The sequence below is a fragment of the Protopterus annectens genome, chromosome 8.part0 (assembly GCF_019279795.1).
Source record: "Protopterus annectens isolate FY-2018-M chromosome 8.part0, PAN1.0, whole genome shotgun sequence".
NCBI classification, from domain to species: domain Eukaryota; kingdom Metazoa; phylum Chordata; order Ceratodontiformes; family Protopteridae; genus Protopterus; species Protopterus annectens.
This window is the reverse complement of record NC_056741.1, coordinates 1,435,611,489-1,435,634,715: the sequence shown is the minus strand read 5'-3', so window position 1 is coordinate 1,435,634,715 and position 23,227 is coordinate 1,435,611,489. Positions and strand designations below refer to the sequence as shown.

Genomic DNA, 23,227 nt, shown 5'->3' with positions numbered 1-23,227 from the left:
ATGCGACCAACAGACTGTTCCATGATCAAGCCAAAAATGGTTTCTCTTTACTGGGGAAAACAAACAGTAAATACTGGTAAAAAAATAAAAGTCTTTAAAGGTCCCCTTTTCACAGACACAGTAAAACGTACTTTAAAACACTCTCCCAGCCCCACAAAGTAAAGAAACACAACTTTTCCACAGAAAATGTGATTTTCAGTTCCTTTAAGCCAACTTTTAAACTAGCAGAAAAAAAGAGTGCTCCCATTTAAAAGTGGTGCAATCTCATGACAGTCTGTTAAAACACAAATTCCTAGCTTTAAAATAACTTTTCTAAAAAGGAAAGTATCAATAATAAACAAAATAACTTTTTCCCCCAAAGGGAACTTATCTGCTCAGCAAAGGAACAGCACAAGCCAACTGTCGATCCTTGAAAGCCTCAGAAGAGCATACTCTTTAGTAGCAGTAAAGCTCTGATGGGCTTAGCACCCAAACTTGTCTTTTAATCAGATCAGCTCCAGCTGCCTGCCAGTTTGGGCGGGTGTAAGGTGCCCTAAAGCTTTCGAAGCTGGCCAGCTGTTACATCCTTGGCAGGATATAAATGTCTTCTGATCCTTTCAGAGGCATCAAATTTTGAGTCAGTATAGAATGGAGCTGTTGGAAAAGGTATGGCATTGCAGACTGGTTGCAGGGTTCAGCCACTTTTCTGGTTACTACGCATCGCTGTGGGGAAAAAGAGATAACAGTTCAGTTTACCTCAGCCTGTATGGTGTATACACAGGTTTTCAGCTGACTATCTTTTATAGGTTTCAGAGACCTAGACATCATTGGTCCTCTTAGAAATGCTCATCTCCAATGACAGATCCATCTGTATCAAACTAAGAATTATTTTCAGATATGCTGCATTACATTTTAAAAAAAACAAAGACTTTAGTTCTTATTTAACTGTTGTAGCGCCTTCTGGTTCTTTGCAATTCAGTCTCCTAGTTGAAATAAAACCGAGGGTAGAGTGGCAATCTGTTTCCAACTGCCCCTGTGTCTAACTCGGTTTCAGGGTAAAACAGCACCACCTCTTCTGAGGGCACCCGGATTAGCTGCAGGCTCCTCCTTGCGTACCATTTCACTTCAATGTGTAGGAACTTTATTTCATCTATGACTTTGATGACTTTTACAGTTTAGTCCAATTTGTACTGGGTGACTATTAGTATGAGAAAAAGTCACCTACCTTTTTCTCAGGAATTCATTAGTATTATGAAGGTATTTTGCTTTGCATCAGTTGCTACCAAAGCAATCAATCATTTAGGATACCCTCTATACCTGTGTTACAACTCAGTTTAACAACATCTGGTTTAGCAGTGGAGCTAAACTCTTGGTTAGATCACTCACTGTGATTCACATCGAATCTCTCAAAGTTGCAGAATACATCCCTTTTTAATCCCGAATTTGGGGAACATAAGGATTATGAATTTTTTACAAATTTGATAAAATTGCTCCTGACTTCACTGGTTAACTTCAGTTCTCAGAACAAGCAAATAAAATTTCTGCTGCTTACAACATTTATAATAATTCTGCCCTGGTCTTGCTTGCCCCACTCATTTACAACCTCAAGAGTCCTGGGTTGATTCTAAGTTTCACGGATTTGAAACTTTAAAACAGATTTGAACAAAATGGAGGATTACTGGCCTTTCACTTATCAAGGTTAGGTTTTAATGAACATCGAGCTTTTTATCAATTGGAGAACTCTCATTAACAAGAAAAAAAATGTTTGCGTTGTTTCTGCTGAATAAGAAACCCTCAGAAATTACCAATGTTGCAGTTTTACTTTCTTGCCAATTTAAAATAAAGCTCCAGTCAAATGTAAACCATACAATAAAATTATTATGTGTAGTACTTCAGGTGATCAGTTGTCAGCTTACAGCAAATGAGTTTCAAACCTGAAGTAGAAGTTCAAATGGAACAAAGAGCTCTGCAAGCTAAAATGAGTCACTCCTTGAGTCAGTGAAAGTTATCAAAGAAAAACATACCTTGACATCAGAGGCAGTTTTAAGCATTATAGTAGCAGAATCTTCAGTTATGTTCTGAACCTCAAGTGAAGGAGGTGGTATAGCTGAAGGAAACAAGTTAAATTCAATTACTTACAGACATTTCAGCTGCCTTTATTCTTATCAATTGCTTTTAAAGTCTACCTCAATTGAATAATGAACTGATTAGACACAAAGAAATGTGCATTTATTTTATCTGGATGAGTGGATGATAAAGTCACTAAAATAAGGTTCATTTTGAAGGACAACCCAGAGGAACAGACACTGCCTATAGTACAAAGGTATGGTATTTACACTGAAAATGCATTTATGAGTTTCATCATAAGCTCAAAGAAAGGCACACGTAGATGATACAGGTGACACCTATAAATTTATTTTTTGTTTTCAGTGTACAATAGTTTATTTGAACTATTTAAGCACAAATGCAACACAACTGCTATGAAAAATGTAAAACACTAACAGATTACAATACAGAGGCATCAGGCTGCTGATCATAACCTGCTTATTGTGTGTTTGAGACATGGATGCCAAAAATTCACCTCAGGAGAGAAGGACACACAAACTTGAAGCTTATGGTCAGTAACACCTTCATAATTCTTAGTGCATGGAGCTTTATTTGCACCTTGCACTCCTAGTTACAGGGAAAAAAATCACCAAGTGTTGTGCCACCTTTCAAAACCTTAAAAGACTTAACAGACACTGTCAGAAAGGCAGTGTAACGCACTCTGTTACTATTAAACACACCACCATACCTCTCAACAGTCCAGATTTTTGTACAATGTTCAGATTATTTTTTCATATTTCTGGTCTGTTTCTCACAACTTCTGTGGGTTTTGGATAAACTACAGTGGACTGAGTCACTAAATAATGACATACATTTGAGCGTCAGGGGTTGTATACTTCCTGTTACTCTAGCCACTTTTTTAAAGTTTATCACAGGAAATTTGAGGCACATTACTGGCATGAACATCAAGCAGAAACAATTTTTTTTGAACTGCTAATGTCATTTGCTGGTCAGTAAAGGCAGATTATACTGCCCAGCGCTGGACTTGACCGTAACAACTTAAATGGGGGATGAGTAAAATTTAGGGTTGGGCCACGTTCCACTCTGGTGCTTAACTGCTTTGTCTTTTTAAGAATATCGGACTCTAATCACATTGCTCCATGCCTACAAATTAAACTGCAACTACAGTTTGTTCAGTTAAACTTACTTTCAAGTAAATGTTATGCAAAAACTGCAATAGATGTTTCTTTTCTTTGATGGGTCACCTACTCTTCCCTCTCTCCAAGAACCCCATTGCAAATGTCCATTATTATGCTTGCTTGTTCTTCTGCTCAATTCCTTCATATTTTGGGAGCAAGGGTCAGGAGGATAGGGTGGTACCACAGAATACCATGCTTAAGCAGTAGATTTTTTGCTGCTGCTTTATTTGTTTGCATTTTTTCTCTTTTAGAGAACATTTAATAATTCTGCCATGCAATGGATACATGCTTACATACAGAAACATGCCCAGAGGATGTCAATCAGGCAAACACCACAGAATCAACTAGCCAGAAAAAAAATGCTCTCTTCTTGTTTAGGGGCTTGGCATGTTTAGATTTTGACCAACCTAGGTAGGAACTCAAGAAGTAAATTTCATAGATGAAACCACAAAATCAGGCACTAAATGCTATGTGAGATGCATGCTTCTAAAATAATTTTATATGCTGGTATTTATTCATGTATATGTGTTTACTGAAGTACAGCACTGATATCAAGTAACCTATTTCTGAATCAACCCAGGATTTCAACTAAATGCCACGTAGACTTTGGAAATTTTAAAACTGTTGCATCTCATTTGATTAATCAGTTAAATGTAATTAATGATTATGATGAGTGTCAGATGAAAAACTGCTGATACTGTTTAACTATGGCTGGTAAAAGATTAGTAAATTTAAAAAAATAAAAAAAGAGAAAAAAAATCATAATTAACTTAATGAATGGACTTGTCTAAAACTAGGACTTTCTAAAAGTAGTGATGCCAGCACTGCACAACTTTTTTTTTCCCTTAGCAGAAGTGGAAGCTTCAACTGTGTACATCACCAGGACAAGTCCTTTGTGTACTTTACTGCAAAATTTAGATGTTGGTTCTACTTACTTCAAACAATTAGTTGTTCTTTTTTCAGTTTCTGTGCAAGATTAAGTTTATGGGGTGGATTGAGTCTTTGACCTGGCTCCCCTTGCTTGTTGATGTACAACATGATTGTGGAATTGTCTGTAACAACTTGAAGAGGTTCACGGCACCAAAGATGATTCAGAAAGTTGAATGCCTTGATCACAGCAAGCATCTCTTTTATATTTATGTGCTTTCATTTGTCCTTGGTGTCCCACATACCTTGCACTTATACACCTCTTGAAAGTGCTCCCCAATCAACGTCTGAGGGTATATATATTACATTATTGAATCACACTTCAGCGAATGGCTCTTCGTCGAAAAACTAATCGTTGAAGCTACTAATCAGCTAACAAACTTTTCATCAAAAAGTTTCCTAGGGCAAACCGATGATTGGCCACCATCTGGCATTTGCCTTTTCCCCCACTGTAGTGCGATCTTGGAGTTGGCACATTTAGTTGGGGGCACAGCCACACACACTGATAGGTTGAGGACACAGCCTCCCAACTGCATTGGTGTTATGTTTTATGGTTTTGTTTACGATCGCTAGGGTGGACTACCATTGGTTTGCCCTACGAAATTTTTCGCTGAAAAGTTAATTTGCTGATTAGTGGCTTCGATGGTTAGTTGTTCGTCAAAGAGCCATTCGCTGAAGTGAGATTCAATGATGTGATACAGAGCCAAAGTCCAATGCATCTGTAGTGACTGACTGCTTTGAAGCAGGGAGAAAGAAGAGTAGATCTGAATTTCTGTATCTTAGCTGTCTCCAACAAGTGATTTCTCTTCTGACAAACCTCAGATACAATTGTATCTTTCTCATGTGGAGTCTTGCCAAGGGGTATCATAACAATTACAGATGTCATGAGAACCATAATATTGAGGTATTCCCTCAAATTGACCTAAGTCTGAGTGGAAAACCCTGGAAATAGGTCTAGACATAGATCTATTTTTCTCCTGTGGAAGAAAAGCTCTTTGAATTGAAGTATCTAGCAGATGGAAACAACAAAGGAGTTTAAATATACTCATGGAATCCCAGCTTTTGTAAGAGATCCCTCATCCAAGTTTAAGATTCTTAACACTTTGAAAAAGACTCTACAAAGGTAAGCAAGTTGTTTAAATATGGAAAAATGTGGATACCCTGCAACCTGCAATGAACTGTAACTGGAGCTAGATACTTTGTGAACACTCTCCTGGTGCTGTGGATAGTCCAAAGGGTACGGCAGAGAACCGATACTGTGATCCCGACATAGAAAACCATAAGAAATGTCTGAAGTCTGGATGAACAGGAGTTTGATAATAAACATCTGTTAAATCTAGTGTTACCAGGAAACATAAATGAGGAAAAAGGGATAACAGGTTGTGAAGTGACAGCATTTTGAAATTGGGCACCATCACAGATTGGTTTAGAAAGAAAGATCCAGAACTGGTCTGCAAGCATTTTCTTTCTTTCTTTGGCACAAAAAAAAAAATCCTTGAATAAAAACCTTTCCCAAACTGGGAAGAGGAAACTGGCTCTATTACTCCCTGAGACAGCATATATTGAAAGAGAAAGAGGACAGAGGAGTCTGGATTAGTGGAAGAGGAATTCCTCCTGGAAAGGAGGAATTTCCACTCACTGCCACATATAACTTTGATGAATTATCTTCAAAATCCATTTGTCTAAAACTACCTGTTGCCAAACACAGAAGTGGAGATTCAGAGTTTCTGGATGGGAAAAGGGACTGCTGGAGGGAGGGTCCTTTAAACAGTCAATTCTGACTTGTTGGACTGTCCTCGGTTTGGGGGGGGCTCCTGTATTATTTTTGGAACCCTCTTGCTAATTCTTCTTAAACATATGCTTACCAACATTTTGTTGAATCTGTTTATACTGCTTTGTGCCAAAAATGGATAAGAGGTTATATCTCTTATAAAATTCATAAAAAGAAGGCTGAAAATTCTTAGAGATTCCCTGTTATTAGCTTACCTCTCTCATCACAGTTTTTGATAATCTGTGCAGCAGACAGACCAAAAACTTAATCTGTATCCAAAGGAAAATTTAAAATTTAATTTTCACAACCCCTGGGAGTTTCCAAGAACATACCCAGGCAAACTTCTTCCAAACAGTATCGGTGGCCATAGCCTTGGAAGAACTATCAGAGTCATATACACACACACTGCAAACAATTAAGAGTTGTGACATGTAAATTGGAAGAAATTACACCATTTAAAGCAGATTATTCCTCACAAGAAGAAGCTGCAGATAAACATTCCTCAAATTTTCACAATTACCTAGATTAAACTTTAACATGAGCTTGACAATTCAAAATTCTAAAAATCAAAGTTGCAGAAGCATACACTTTTTTCCCATAATTATCAATTATTTGTCCATCCTTGTCAAAAAGTGTAGTTCTGAAATAAAGTAAAGCTAAAACTCCTGGATCAGGATTGGGAAGTGTGCATAAAAACTTAAAAATGAGGAACTGCATACACTATATGGCTTTTTAGGGGAAGCATGCTTTCAGAAAAATTGCAGACAGTGACACATATATCCTCCTATGCAGGCAGCACTGAAGGTTAAAGGTTCTGGAAAATCCATTTGTAACAGCTCATAGTATTTTCTGAGGGACTGAGACACCTCTGTGTTCTCACAATGAAAACAGCGCACATTCTCAAAATAAACTCAGAGAAAGATAAACTCCCTCAGGGAGAGACTGATACTGTGCTCTCCTCTGAATCTGAAAACCCTGCATATGTCCCTTCATCTTCCTGTCCAATTCAGACTCTTGAATATCTTCAGTAAAATAGGCATTCTTTTTCTTTTACCAGATACCACATTATAAGGATGAACAGCCTGAAATTAGACCCTGAGCCCGACCCACTCAACTACTCTTTCCAGAGAAATTTAAGGAGGAGCAGATACATGTCTAGTTATCAGTTTCTTTTTTCAGAGGCAAAATAGGGTCAGACTTGTTAATGGCAACAGCAGCTTCCCCTGGGATAGGCACAACATTCACACCAAACAAGGATGTTTTCCCTGTTCCTTCTTCCCACGGCTGACAAGAGTGGCTCTACCTTGCCCACTGAGGGGATCCCAACAGCTGCAGATGATGTGCTTTACCTCTTGCCATAGTGGCTGTAGGTGCTACAACACAGGAATCTAGGCTAAAAGATGAGTAGTCTGAGGAACCCATTTGGCAACAGCAGAATCATCCACCTGTGGCTAAGACAAACTACTAGCCTGCTGTGGAGGCAAAAACTGGTTGCATAATTTTTTTCTTTTTTGGGGCAGGAAGAAGGGCTTACTGTGGCAGGGGTAGTTTGTTCTAAGGTCAAGCCAAAAATGGTGCCTCTTTCCCAAAGAAAACAAGCAGCATAAGCCAGAAAAAGTATAAATTTGTTGCGTCAATTTTCCACCGAAAACACTACTTTGTCAGCCCCAAAAACTAAAATAAACACAATTTTCCCACAGAAAAAATGTTTTTCAACTACTTTTAACCTGACAGGGAAAAAGTGTGTTGCCATTTAAAAGTACAGTTAAGTCTCACCGTAGTCATTAAAACACAAACTACTTCATAAAAGAAATACTTTCCTAACCAGGAAAGCACATTTAAGCAATATATTTTAAATGTGGAAGGTTCTTTCCCAAAGGGAACTTATCTGGCCCACGAAGAAACAGCATAAGCCAACCACTGATCCAAGACAGCCCACAGAAGAGAGCTCTCTTTGGCATTAGGAAAGCTCTAAACGGCTTTGCGCTAAAACCTGTGGTTTTAGGCAGCTTATCTCAAGCTGCCTAATGGTTTGAGCACATGGAAGGTACCATGAAGCTTTTGAAGCTGGCCAGCTGTTATATCCTTGGCAGGATATAACCGATATAGCTAAGGCTACTGCAGCAGTGAACACTATGATGATCACTATGAGGAAGCTAACCGGCTTCGGAGGGTTTTAGGTATGAAGGCCTTACAAACAGAACAGGCAGTATGGTCATGGTCTGGGCATAGGCAAAACAGCTTGTGGGAAATCTTTATGTGGAATCTGCCTTCCACACTGACACTTGTCCTACCTAGCTGACATGTAATCACACACAAAACAGTAACCAAAGATTTAAAGAAAAAAAACACAATGGGGTGCTTATCTGATCCAATTTTTAACTTATCTGGTGAGCGATGACTGGAGCAGTGATCGGAGAAGTAGCATAAAAGTTCTGCAAGTTGGTATGTGCTGACATCCACTTTATACCAGACATCTTTTTATGGCCGACGTACGCTGGCTGATCAGCAGCGTCGCCTCTACCATACAGTAGCATTAGACTTTTATATACTGGCTGGACGTATGAGTCAGCTGGAGGCAGACTCCCTCATATTTTGAATACTGCAGCATACCGAAGAGAAGGACATCTACTGTTACAGTAAGTATTTTCACACAGCTGAACCACAGTCTTCAGGGATATTCAATGCAATAGTAAATCAAAACATTTGGACAGATCTTCAAGTAGTGTGATCAAACTCAAGTAAGAGAAACAGTTACAGGATCTCCTGAAGCATAGCCATGTGAAAATATGCCCTACCCTTGGACTCTGTATCCAGCTTATAATATTTCTGTGAAGGTATGCACTGCAATCCATGTGACAGCTTCTAAAATATTTTATACATATACATTTCTGAAATACACTGCTACTGCTGTAGCTACTGTGTTACTGAAAAGTACAGTTACTCAAGTCCTACTTATCTGTATCAGCAGATGTTCAGACTGTGACGATAGGAGGTACTGAAAGCCATGCCAGGAGAAGAAGGGAAGTAGATGTATGACTTGTGCCACCACAGCTAGCTGGAATTTTGTAAACAAATATATGTCACTTGTATATCAAACTAATTTGTACAGATGCTTGTGCTGAAAATATATTTGTGAGGTTTGCTTGTGTTAAAATGCATCAACAGTGCACCCTGCTGGAATGAAAATAATTACATGTATATGTTTTAAAAGGATACTGGGACAGCAGAGGTAAACCAGCTAGCTTACTTTTAAGAAAAAAAAAATATGGAAATGGAAATGAGCTGTTAAACCACTAAAATGGCATGCCATAGTGTTGAACAGAACCAGAGATGGTGGGTCTGGAAGAAGTCTTTGTTCATTAGATCAGTAAAAATAGGGGAAGCCCCAAGCAGGCAATGTCAAACGTTTAGATGTGTATTGTAGCCATCTATGCTAAATTCCTGTCACAGCTTCAAAGGGAAATACTGAGAGAACCTAGAGTCAGGTGACCAGATGAGATCATTCTGCAAGGTATCTTGGACATTATATTTTACAGGCAGTAATCTCAGAGTATTGAGTATTCTGTTTTGGGGAACCTGATTTAAAAGACTGCTCACATATTTCATTGTGCCTTGCTCTATCAATTAAGTTATTAGGGAATAGCAATTCTCCTAGATTCAGTCAGAAATATAGTGATGCTTAGTTTAGATATTGTTTTTCTTTACTTGTATGCGCCTCTTCATCAATGTTATTTTCAATATTTCCTGTGATTTGAACTTTATAGTTTACTGTAAATATATATTTAGTATTTATTTGTCCTTTTTTATTTATTATTAAATATATTTAAACTTTTCATTGTGGCTGGCCCTTTCAGAAAATTGAGAATACTTGCACATATTTATTTGTTGATAACTCTGGTCACTCCTCAAAGCCTTGCTGTTTGATCAGCATTACCATTTGTAATAATATTAACTTCACTCAGCATAACTGGATACCCCCTTTGGGGTTACTTATCCCCTTTAGGAAAAAACATGTACCCGTGAATTACCACATACGTGGCAGTACACTAAACACCAAAAGTGTGACACAGGTGGACAGTGGTCTCACCTTCAATAACCACATCGCCACAACAGTCAGGAAATCCTTCTATGTGGCACACCTCATCACTAAGGGCTTTTCATCCAGAAAAAAGGAGGTCAATGTCCCACTTTACTCATCACTCATTAGACTCATTATAAAATACAATGCCACTTTACTCATCCCTCATTAGACCCATTATAAAATACAATACCACAGTTTGGTATGTACCTCTCAAGACATCTACAGCAACTGGAAAAGCCGCAGAAATACCTCACTAAAAGAATCACAGGCCTAAAGCAGATGCCCTTAGCTGACCGTCTAAAAAAACTCCAGCTATACTCTGTCGCATATCGTCTACTCAGAGGCGATCTCTGCTTAACATACAAGGCCATGTCAAACCCAGAGCTGTTGGACATGGTACACTTAAAGACATCCCAATCCCTCAGACAGACACACTCCAGGGATCAAAACCTTGTCATCACAATGAACAAAACATGCTAGAGGAATAGGTTCCTGACCCAGAGACTCCCTAGACTCTGGAATAGACTGCCCATACATGTCAAGTAGAGCTCCTCTTTGGCCCTCTTCAAAAAGAGCCTTGATGATTGGATGGGAGATAGGAAATTCACCCCTGGGATCACGTCAGTCACCCTGCTAGACAGGGTCTATGGAAGTAAATACTGTGGGAAGAAACAGCCAGGAATTGTTATGCCTAGGCTTATATAGGCCCTAGGGCCGATAGCCTAGTACCAACCTATAAACCTATGAACAGCCTTATAGTAACTGACTGGTGGCAGTGAATCTACCTTATAGTCCGGGCAAAGTTGGTAAAGCAGTTAATCTGTGCCAGCCTTTCCCAGGTGTGTGCACAAAAATTTAATCTCAAAAAGTGTGCGTGTCAGCTGCTTGCGGCAGGGACATGAAGTACTGGTTTCACAGTGCCAGTGGGGACCCTTATTGGGGACCTGGGGAGAGGCAGAGAGAGAGACACCCCAACCCCAGGTTTTGTACGCTCCTGTGTGCTCTTAAGGAAAACTGTGCTTGATGCAGAGGGGTCTGCATCTGGAAATACTGAGTGTATCGATTTGTATTCCAAGTGCACATCCCTCTCCAGTGTCAGTGGTGAGGACTTAGACTCCTTGATTACTGGCCCACCATGGGGACATCACACAGACACATACAACTATAAAAGCCACTGAGCATAACTCAGCTGCAACTCCAATATCAAACAATGTACATCCAAAAAGGTAGTGGTGGGTGGGTAATGCCAGTAAGGCAGTATGTTACATAAACAGCTACTGTTACAGGTATAAACACACTGTTTTACTAGCATATGAGTAGATTCCCACAGCTTACCCAGCCTGGAAGATGAAGGAAAGATGAGGGTCCTGAGGCCCCTGGCGAAAGATTCTAGTGAATCCTGTTCTTGATTTAGAAAAAGGCATCCAGCTTATAGTGCTTCATAAAGTTATGAACATAGGTTCAAACTGCTGCCTCTAGAATACTTCGAGGAATCCACTCCTTTCCAATACGCCACTGAAGAGAGAAAGTACCTGGCGGAATGTTACTTTATCTTGCCTAGATTCACCTTGCCATAGCAGGTGTAATAAAAATCAATACCAGAGGACAACCAACCAGCAACAGTTTTATTGGAGAAAGGTTGGCCCTTCTTTGCCCATGTAGGAATTAACAAAACATTTCAGTCTTCTTGAAGAGTTTTGTTCTGTCATGGCAGACGTTGTAGCCTAAGTCAGGAGTACCTCTAAAGAACAGAAGCAGAGGCAGCTGACCTAGATGATGCTTCTGCAGCATCATAGCTGCATTTTATGGAGTGCATTGAAAGCTCTGCAGCTAAAGGAAGGGTAGAGACCACCTGTGCCTTGTTAGAAGGATCAGGATCAGCATTAAGTTGGTCTTTTTTGAATCTCTGTCATTTGGGTGGAATCCCACTTGAAATACTTCCTCATTTTAGTAATAGTTTCCCCAAATGTATTGTCTTCTGGTGGTGAGTCACCTTCTAGAGAGTCCTCTTCTAATGAGCAATATCCTAAGGGAAAGGCTAGTTGAGAAGTGTAAGAGAGGGACTCATCAGAAGATGAAAAGGAAGATTCCTCTTCTGGTGTTTGAGGTGAAGGGCCTAAGGATGCAGGCCTGGGATTCAGGGCTGGCAGAGCAGGCGGGGCCTGTGAAGTAGCAGGCCTGAGGGCCATGAAGGCCTGGAAAAGGGATTGGGAAAATATTTGCCAATCTGGGATACCCTCGGAAGAAGCAGTCAAGCGTTTAGTTTTTTGTTTCTTTTTGAGTGAGGGTGTCTTAGTTCCAGTCTGAGAAGGAGTAGGCCTAGGATCCAAGGGCATGGGAGGAAAAGAGAGAAGACTCCTCCAAAATGGAAGCTGGCAATGGGCGCCTGGGCGAACCTAGTTCCCCCCGACATCGGAAACTGACGTTGGAATAACCTCCTTGGACATGCCAGTTGGAGATACTAGAGCAGTGTCCGAAACTGAACCCGCTGTAGTTGCCAAAACCATCAAATGCATCTCAGCCCCTACATCAGCTGCTGGTGGGACATCCAAATCCAGAGGCGCAGGTGCCTTCTCAGGCCTGGAAACTTTGCCGTTTTTCTTAGGCGGTTCAGCCGACACACCAGGTGTTGCTTCCATACCCAAGGCTAGTCTTTTTAGACATTGGTTCTCAACAAAAAGATTAAGTGCCGCTAGACAGCTGCGTAGTCTTTGGAACAAATGACTGGCAAATAGAGCAGGATTTGTAGTTGTGGGAAGGCCATAGGTAAAAGAGGCAGAGGTCATAGCTGTCTTTGTGCAGGACTTGACGTCCACACTTACATTTTCCCTTTCTAGATGACATGGATGGAATCAGCTAACAGTTAAGCAAATGACAGCAACCCGAACTATTGAAAAAAGTAAAGGTTCCCCAATGGGGTACTTATCTTTTAGACTTCTTTGGCATGCAGCAGAATGAGCAAGCTGACATTCAACTGGCAGCAGAGAAGTTCTGAGATCTGTGTGTGTGGATGCCACATTTACGGCCCATGGTTTATGGCACCCGTGTGTGATGTCTCACTCACCATGCAGTAGCCAGGCTAAGCATTTGTATACAGGCCAGACGTTCAGGTTGTCCTCAGGCTGAGGATCCCTCATGTTTAGAATACTGCAACATGAGAATTGGAGGACATCACAGGGAGATTAACAGACTGAATGGGAGTGAATTTTGAGACCAACGTTGGTATGAAGGAGCAGTTACGTGTAACACAACCCTATCCCTGTGGAAAATCAGGTAAGGTTGTCCCACCTGCAGACAGCAATACTTGAAACACTTTTCCACATTAAGAACTTCAGATCAGCTTGAGTTGCCAGTTTGAAAGGTGGTAAGGTCAATTTCCCCAGAATATAGCTAAGATCCCACAAAGGAGGAATATGTTTGTGAGGGATATGAAAATACTTCTTCTGTGAACTGTTTTACCAAAAGAGAAGAGGGTATCCACTGGCAGACAAGCAAATATGGCCGCTAAATGACCCTTAATGGATGCATACGATAAGTCATCCTGAAGTAGCTCACACAAAAACAGACGACAGAGATGTTAATCTCAAGGAACCATCTTGTTCTCATTTAGGCATCACTTAGAACATAACACTTTCTAGTAGCAAATTTTCTGGCCTCCTTTAATACCTGCTGCACATCCTCATGAAACAAGTATTGAAACTGAGCCAAGATTGAATCATCCAGGCCGCCAACTGTAGTTGTTCTAAACTGGGGTGCTGTACCTCTGAGACTGTGTGCGCAAATCCAGAGTGTGAGGAAGCCTGTGGTAATTGTCCTTGGCCAATACCATTAGAAGGAAGAACTAAGACTGCCTGTGCCAACAGATGATCGCCATAATGATATCAGGCATTTCTTTCAGAATAAGTGGAAAGGGTGGAAATGCATACATGATCATTCTTGTCCAATGGAATGAGAATGGATCTGCACTCCAAGCATGGCTGGAAAAATGTCTGAAACAGAATTCCTCCAGTTGTCTGTTTTGAAAGGAAGTGAGTAGTTCTATTTGATGCGTTTCTCAAATTTGTACTGGATCCTGGAACATCACTGCCTTGAACTAGTGTGGGTCTGACCAAGGTCCGTCTACCACAATACTTTGTGCTGACTGGGTGTATACCTGAAGAGTCAAGGAAAGCTGTCAAGCCAGCACCCAAGCTCTCCCTGACAAACGGCAGAGGGTATGACCTTGCAACTTTTTGACTGCTGAGCTACCACATCTCTGAGGTGTTGTCAGTAACTACAAAATGAGTCTCCATAAGTGGTGAAGAATTTTCAAGATGTGTACCACCACAAACAATTACTTGATACTGACGTGTTTGTATGAGTTTTGGGGCTCTCAAATGGCCTGCACTTGCACTCCCACTGAAACTGCTTTCCAAGTAACGACAGATAAACCTGTCTGGACAGTCTGTGCTGGAAGAGATGGAAAGAAGGGAAGTCTTGGATTGACACTCAGCTGTGCTCTCCTCCTATGTAACTCTCATCTAATGAAGGGTAGCACAAGCAACTGGGATTCTGGGGATTGCAAGTGTTAGGTCCAACAATTTTGGACATACCACTGAATTTTCTTCATGTAGAGATGGGCTAGTGGTATCATGAGACTGTCTTCATCAAACTCAGTCCTAGAATTTTTAGGAATACTCTTGCTGAGGAGACATTCGTCCTGGAGAACACCTGAAAGACTGCCTTTTAAGACAGGATCTCGCCTTCAAAAAGAAAGGCCATTCTTTTGTTGGTGTCAATTAAGCACTTCAAGAAGGCAAGTCTTCATGAGGATTGTCAGGCACAACTTCTGAGGATTCAACTTGAACCCTACTTGGAGTAAGGTCTAGACCTTCTCTACAGATTAAAAACACCTGGATACAGAATATGCACAGCTCAGTAAGTCATCCAAGTAAGGAAAGGTGCGAATGTCAAGAGTCCAACAGTACGCCACTGCCAGGGCAAGGCATTTGATAAACACTAAAGGTGCTGTGGATAGCACAAAGGGTAATGCAGAAAACTGATAGTGCTAGCCAGACACAACAAATCTCGGATATCTCCTGAAGCGATGAGAAAGGGGATATGATGATATGCATCATTCAAGTCTGGGATCACCATGAAGCAGTGGTCCAGCAAAAGGGGAAGCACTGTCTGCAGCGCAAGCATCTTGAATTTGGGGACCTTGACAAAAATATTCAAAAATATAGGTCCAACAATGGTCTCCATAACACCTTTTATTCTTTCTGTGGGAGGGACCAGTTCTATGACCCATGAACCCAGCATTTGCCAGAGTACAGGAGGGAATAACAAAGTCTGGTCTGATGGGTGAGGGGGAGCCCCCTTGAATGGAGGCAGTCATTCCTTCTGATGCCACCTGTAACCTCTGCCAGCGATGTTAAGCAACCATTTCTCAGAAACCACTGACAGCCAGGCCACCTTGTCGAGAGCTAACTTTTGACATGGGGGACTAGAGAAAGAGAAGTGCCACAGCTCGGCAAAATTATACGTTAAAAGGGGGTATCTTTATCTCTGAAAGGAATCCCTTTTGTTGAGTTTGGAGGAGTTCTTATCTTGCCATTTCCTTTAGGTACCTTGTTTATTACTGGAATAAGACTTGTGTGTGTTGGGCTGCTGACAATTATCCTGCTTATTTGTAGGGAAACGTGGGAATATGGAACATTGTCAACACCCCTTAAATTAGTTTACTGCTGTCATCCCACTGTTTAAGGATCTGATCAGCTGCTGTACCAAACACACAATCAGAATCAAGTGAAGCATTCATAATCTCATTTTTTTTAACTCTTCAGAAATGTTTGGGCTGTACAGCCAAGCATACCTCCTTATCACTACCAATGTCATTGTACTTCTGGAAACAATACGGGCCATCTCTAAAGCATGATTAGACATTTGAGAAACACTGGAAAAGTACAGTTGTATACACTTACCATAAATGCAGATGTTTGAGTGTACTCACTGTTGAAGTTCTTACAAAATGGGTTATCCAGCTACCGGTAGCCCTCAGTCAGCCAGAATACCAAAGTCCTTGGTATATGATGCTGGCTGCCTTCGGTTTAAGCCTGAGGTCAGGTACAAAGAAGGGCAGCAGACGCCATTTCCTCAGTTTTTCTTGCCTTAACTGTCAGGAGCCCCCCAAAAATGGTTAGACCAGGAAAATAAAAATCCAGTCTGTGCCCTAGGAAAAAAGGGGGATGGAAGGGGGGAGAAGCAGGACTGCAACAGTGAATACACTCGAACATGTACATTTATGGTAAGTATACACAACTGTACTATGTTCACTGTGTTTCACTTTTGCAGTCCTTACAAAATGGGGTGATTCCCAAAACCCAGGAAAAAAAAACAAAAGGGAGGAGGAACACCCACTGTTTAAGGGTTGGTAAGGATGCCCTGCAACACTGCAGTGGCAAAACCAGCCCTGGACTTCAAAAACAAGGGTAAATATTAATGTTTAGTGAAAGTGTGGACAGAAGTCCAGGTAGCTGCTTCCAGGATGTCCCTAGTAGATACACCGCTTAAAAAAGCTGCTGAAGTAGAAGCTGCTCTAGTAGAATAGGTCCTAATACTCTGTGGAAGAACCTTGCCATGCTGCAAGTAACAAAAGTGAATACAATGAGCAATCCACTTAGAAAGGGTCTGCTTTGAAATAGCTTTGCCCTGAGCTCCAGGAGCAAAACTGACCAACAACTGATCTGACTTTCAACAAGGTTTAGTCCTTTCCAGGTAAAATCTAAGCTGTCTATGCACATCCAGGGAATGCAGTAACCTTTCACCTTTATTCTGAGGATTAGGAAAGAAGGTAGGCAGGTGGATAGACTGGTTAAGAGTCAGGCTAGAAACCACTTTAGGCATAAAAGAGGGATTAGCTCCAAGAGAAACCCGATCCACATGGAAGATGATAAAATGCTCCACTGCGATTAAGGCCTGCAGCTCAGAAACTCTTCTAGCTGAAGTAATATCCAAGAGAAAGGCAGTTTTCCAGGAGAGAAACTAACTTCAAATCTGCTGAGGCAGCTGGTTCAAAAGAAGGCAAAGTAAGTTTCTCAAGTACAAAATTAAGATCCCAAGCAGGAGTAGGTGCCCCTCTGGGAAGCTTTAAATTACTAGCTCCCCTGAGGAACTGCTTCATCAAGGGATGAGAGAAAATGGGTTGCTCAAAGGAACAATGAGCAGAAATAGCTGAAGCATGAATCTTGATAGAAGAAAAGAAAAATCCACCATTAAGTAAGCCTGCCAAATAGTCACGAATAAGAGGAACAGTAGGTTAAGAAGGGTCTTCCCCTCTAGTCTGCATCCAAAAGGAGAATCTTTTCCACTTATCTGAGTAGGATTTCCTAGTGCTAGGCCTCCAGGCTTCACGAAGGACCTCAACCACCTGTTGGGAAAGGTTTAAATTATGAGCCAGGCTGCCAAATGCAGAGTCTGAAGATGAGAATGCAGAATTTTTCTCCCTTCCTGGACCAAGAGATCTGCTATCAGGGAAAGATGCCAAGGCTGAGACTGGGAGAGACTGCAAAGTAGCGGATGTTGTCTGGGCCAGTCTGGAGCTATGAGGATGGCCCTTGGTTTTTCGTCCCTTATCTTTAACAGCACTCTGGGAAGGACAGGCAGGAGTGAATGAATAGATCGAAAGCTGTGTCCAGGGGAAGGACAGAGCAACCACTTTCCAAGCTTTGCTGTGATGATCCCTGGTGCAAAAGGATGGAAGAAGGTGGTTGGTTGGAGATGAGAAGAGATCCACCTGGGGAGTGCCCCAATGCTGAATGATTCGATAGAAGATGGTCTTGTTTAGTTGCCACTCGTGAGGGTCCAGGACTTGCCTGCTCAACCGGTCTGCCACAGTGTTGAGCCTTTCTGGAAGAAATTGAGCTATCAGATGAATGCCCATGGAAGCTGCCATGGACCAAAGTATCACGCTGTGCACGGGGGTAAGACTGAGTCCCTCCCTGCTTGTTGATGTACCACATGATTGTGGTGTTGTCTGTCCTGACTAGAAGAGTACCAGACTGCCATCAATTCCTTCAGATTTATGTGCAAATGAACCTGTTGATAGTTCCAAGTCCCCTGAATGCATCTGCTCTATAGATGCACTACCCAAGCGTAGTCAGAGGCATCTGTGGTGAGAGTCTGGCTGGCAGGAGGTGGACAGAAAGGCAGGCCTTTGTTCTGTGCACAGGCCATTGCCCACCAAAGGAACTCCGGCTGCAGGCGGGAATCAGAGGAAGAATCAAGTCTAAATCCTGAGTGTGTTGACACCAAAGGTTTTTGAGGTACTATTGAATTTTCCTCATATGCAGTCTTGCATATGGAATCATCAGAATACATGAAGCCATGAATCCCAGGGCTTGCAGAGAGCTGGGTCATGCTTGCCAAATTCTTGAAGTAATTCGAAAGATCCATTTGTTTCTCTTGAGGGAGGGATACCATCTGGGCGGCTGTGTTCAGACTTGCTCCCAGGAATACAAACTCCCCGGTGGGTACCAATTTTGAATTCTTTTCATTGATAGTGTAGCCCAAAGAGGTGAGAAGGTCTTTTACAAAGTCTAAATCCTTTACAAGTTGCTCTGGAGAGTTTGCCTGAATACGGCAATCATCCAAGTAAGGGTAAATTTCAATGTTTCTTTGTCTGCAAAAAGCAATGACTGGAGCCAGGCATTTTGTAAAAACTCTGGGAGCAGTAGATAAACCAAAGGGCAGTGCAGAGAACCGGAAGTGCCTGTTCCCCACCCTGAAGCAAAGAAACTGCCTGCAGCTTTCCTTATTGGGATCTGCAGATAAGCGTCTTTGAGATCCAAAGTCACCAGACAGGAATCCTTGGCCAGCATTGGCAGCAACTGCTGAAAAGTGAGCATTTTGAACTTGGGAATCACCAGAAAAGTGTTTAGTAGTATGGCCAAATCCAGAATAGGGTGCCAGGTGCCCCCTATTTTGGGAACCAGGAAAAGTCTTGAGTAGAAACTCTGGTCTATCTGTAGTGTAGGAACTGGCTCTATTGCTCCCAGGTTTAGTAAAGAAGAAACTTGTTTTTCTGCTTCTGCCCTTTGAAGAGGAGGGGGATATCTGGGTATCCTCGGTGAACCGGGAAGGTGCAAAAGGAGAACTTGTACCCTTGGGATACTATTTTTGAGCACCCATTTGTCGTTTGTGATGGTGTACCAGACATCTGCAAAAATGTCTAACCTTCCCCCCCAAAGGAAACCCTGGACCCACAGAGGCAGGCAGAGGAAGGCCGGAGTCATTGGGAATGCTTGCTTTGGGAAGTTTGCTTAAAACTCCCCGATTTTGAAGAGGAAGACTGCCATTGCTTAGCCTTTTGAGGAGTGGAAGTCTGTCCACTAGAAGACCTGTAACCCCAGGCCTCGTGCGACCCTGTTCACTAGAGTCAGGAAAAGCCCAATTCTTAGAAGGGTAATGCCTACTAAAACGAGAAGGCTGAACTTGCAGAAAATCCTTAACAATTTGCATAGTTTTGGCCTTATCCTCCAACTTTTTCAACACCTCTTCTGCTTTACTACCAAAAAGATTGTCCTTGTGCAAAGGTACATCCAGTAATTTAGATATGACTGGTTCAGAAAGAGGCTGTTTCCTGAGCCAAGCATGTCTTCTAACAACAGAACCAGTGGCAGCTGCCCTGCAAGAAGCTTCCAAAGTGTCAAAACCACAATGTAGAGAATGTTAGTGACAAGAGTGGCAGAATTCAATAAATCATGCATGTCCTTACTCTCTATCAGGGAAGGAACACCAGCAATTTTAGCCTTAATGGCCTCCAAAGTATGCTGCTAATACTTAAGCATATGAAAAAGACACTTAACAGACCTAATAGCCAGGGATGAAGAAGTATAAACCTTTTTACCCCACCTATCCAAGGTCCTAGATTCCCTGTCAAAAGGAACAGGATTTTTAGCAACTGTGGCTTTAACACCTTTAGGGCCCTGAGAAATAATCTCTGGATCCACAGTAGGATTCTTGTAAAGGAACTGATGAGAATCAGGAACTCTATAATACTTGTCATGCTTTCTGGGAGCAGGAGGAACAGAATTAGGAGTCAAAGAATTTTCCATGAAAACATCAACTTCCAAAACTGGAGGGATAGCCAAAGGCTTATGCGGTGGCAAATCCAAAAATTCCCTAATCCGTTTCTTTGACTGAGGGTAGTCCTGACTTTCACATTTGAAATGCTCCCGAAGAGTATTCAGAGTATCTCCAAAAGAGAAACCTTCTGGAGGGGAGGCAGAAGGGATGGAATCTTCTGCATCAGAATCCTCAAAACCAGAAAAAAGTTGAGCGTTTCCCTCTTCATCAGCAGAAGTGCTGGAAAGCTCAGAGTCTGAGGCAGACAAAACATCTGTGGACAATACCCTAGCCCTCTTAGAAGGAGGTGGCTGAGAGCTCCTGATAAGGGTCAAGAGATCACTAGCCATCTTAATCATCTGAGACCAAGGCATTTGAGGGGAGGCAGGCACCTGCTTTGGAGTAGATTTTTGGCTGGAAGGCCTGCTAGAAAGCCAGAGGGACTCCGGAGGCCTAGCCACTGCAGAAGTCTGAGCCAAGGTGATCAGTCTGGATTTGGTCTCCGGGTGGAGAAAAGAGGGCTCAGAAGCCGGCACCTGCTTAGCGGCTCCGGATCCATCAGGGGCGGTGACTGGCGGAGGGTCCGAAGACTAAGTGGAAGCCTGCGGAATGCAGGACTCAGAAAAGTCCTCCGCACACACCTGTTGCTGAACATCCGCGTACTGCAGGGGCAATGAAAGCACCTCACTGACTACCGCAGGGCCGACAACCAACTTAACAGGGACGTTGTCGGCCAAGTTGACCCTAAGCTTGTCGCGGGTCCTTATCCTTGCGCTTCTTAGACACATCTGAAGTCGGGAGACCAGAAGACACCTTACCAACGAAGTTAGGCCAAACACCGAAATGCTTCACAAGATCCTAGCTCTATGGCGAATGGTACGCGGGTTGAAAGAAGCACAAATAACACAATTAGGGACATCATGCTCAAGGCCCAAACAAGTGATACAACAGGAGTGAAAATCATGGTGCGGAATCTGTTTTACACAGGCAAAACAGTTATTAACTTTCTCTGACATTTGTTAAAGCATGAAAAAAGGGTCCCCAATGGGGTACTTATCTGAGGATGTCTTCAACTAAGCAGTGGGAATACAAAAAGAAGGTACTCGGCCGACCGGCACTCATGCAAAAAGCTTCTGCTTCGGGCTCCGCGGCAAGAAAGACTGAGGAAATGGCATCGACTGCCTTCCTTTGTACCTGATGTCAGGCTTAAAACGACGGCAGACGAAGTCATATACCAAGCACTTTGGTATTTTGGCTGACTGAGGGCTAGTGGGAGCTGGATAACCCATTTTGTAAGGACTGCAACAGTGAAACACGATGAACATCAATATCTTTGTTACCTGCTAAGAAAAAAGTCCGTCAACGTAGTGAACTCGTTTGAACTATACATACACCTCACCACAAACTTCCACATAAAATATTGGTAGTACTTTAAAAGCTACTGTTCTGGACTGTGACCAGCTTCCTTCCCTGAGATTCCAGTCACTTGTCTAGTTTATCTGAAGAGACAGAGTTTGATGAAGACAGTATTATTACTGGAAGAGATCATGGAGACACAACAGCAAGATCAAAAGAGAAGGGGGCTTTGAGGCCAGGCATGGCCAAGGACATCCTGAATTTCTTCAACAATTTTTTAGACGTGCATCAATTCATAAGAGGAGAATTGCAAGCTTTCTTAAAAGCATCATCAAACACTGAGATCAACAAAGGGAATTTTGCCACACATGGGGTATCACCCTCCAAAAGATCATAAATTCTGCTCATCTCAGGAACAGCCGATGATTGCTCCCAAATGAATATATATCTAAATCTAGCCAGCATTTGGGAAAAAGAAAACATCTGTTTGCATTTCTGAACCTGTTACTTCTCAGATGAAACTGACTGATTAGACTTTTGACACTTCAAATCCTTAGAGTTCGTATCCCCTTCAAAATCAGGATCCTTGGGTAGTTCAATGAGAGTAGGAGAGCCAGCATTACTCATAACCCAGGTGTGTACTCTGTAATCCAACATCCTGAATAATGTATCTAGCCATAGCCACCAGCTCAGGTGGAAACACATTCAGAGAATGCTGCCCTGAAAACATAGTGGGTCTTCTGTTTCTTTTTTGCATGCATTATAAAATCCCTGGGGAGAGATGTATCAACACTGGCAACAGACTCTACACTTCCGAGTTTCCCCTGAACCTAAAGAGTTTGTTTCTCTCTTTCTGAACCACTCAATGATACTACCCCACAGGATGTGTCTGACCTCTGCGTCACACACAGCTGTGGTACAACCATCACATCAGCAGACCTGGTGGTAATGGAAGGTGAGTGGTCTGATAGCTTGCACAAGGCTGTTGTGGAATCAAAAGTCATACACTGAGGTATCTTTCTTGATTTATATCTATTTTTTTTTGGTGCACAAGGTGTAGATGGTAGGGGGTGGCAGACACCATATCTGAATGCATCAAGTCAGGGGACAAAACAATAGCCAGCTCAATATCAAATACTAGCTGACTGGTCAGCCCAGTAAAATATAGGCAAACCCCACTATATACCCTCTAAATTGCAATCTGAAGTCTATTTCTGTAGGAATACTATTCTGAATACTGCAGTGAGAGATACAGTAACAGTTCAAAACAACAAAAGTCCCCTAATTTTAGTAAACGATTTGTTTCAGACCAAAATGATTAGAAACCACATAAAACATCATTAGACAAGGAATAAAATATACATTTATGAAAAATTCCTGTCAGAAATGTTAAAAATGGATGCAAATTTGCAATTTAAATGGAAATAAATCATTTTGAATACTTTTAATCTACCCAATCACTTCAAATAATCATAACCCAAAAGACAGAACAGCAAAAACTAAGTTTTCCTGTCAAAACTTTCAAATTGAGCTTAAAATAAACAATATAAATCTTATACTGCAGGTTAAGTAAAACCACAAGCACATACAATTTTCCTTTCAGAAAAAAAAAAACAAGCAAATCAACAGACTGTATTATTCAAACACTGGTTGGAAAAGGCAAGAGGAAGGAAATAAAACTCCTAACAGTTTATCTGAGTTCAGCAGCTGAAGAAATCAAGAGAAAGGAGCAGTCTTCCACGAGATCCTTCTCTTACTATG

The 23,227-nt window shown here is 41.8% G+C and overlaps 1 protein-coding gene across 1 annotated transcript in view; it reads right to left on the bottom strand.

Annotated features, from left to right (window-relative positions):
- The window catches only part of SORL1 (sortilin related receptor 1), a 5,131,225-nt gene that overhangs the window by 681,202 nt on the left and 4,426,796 nt on the right, over nucleotides 1–23,227 (bottom strand). The window contains exon 39 of the mRNA XM_044081038.1: nucleotides 2,004–2,086. Within this exon, the coding sequence (XP_043936973.1) occupies nucleotides 2,004–2,086 (83 nt within the window). The remainder of the gene's footprint in view (nucleotides 1–2,003; nucleotides 2,087–23,227) is intronic.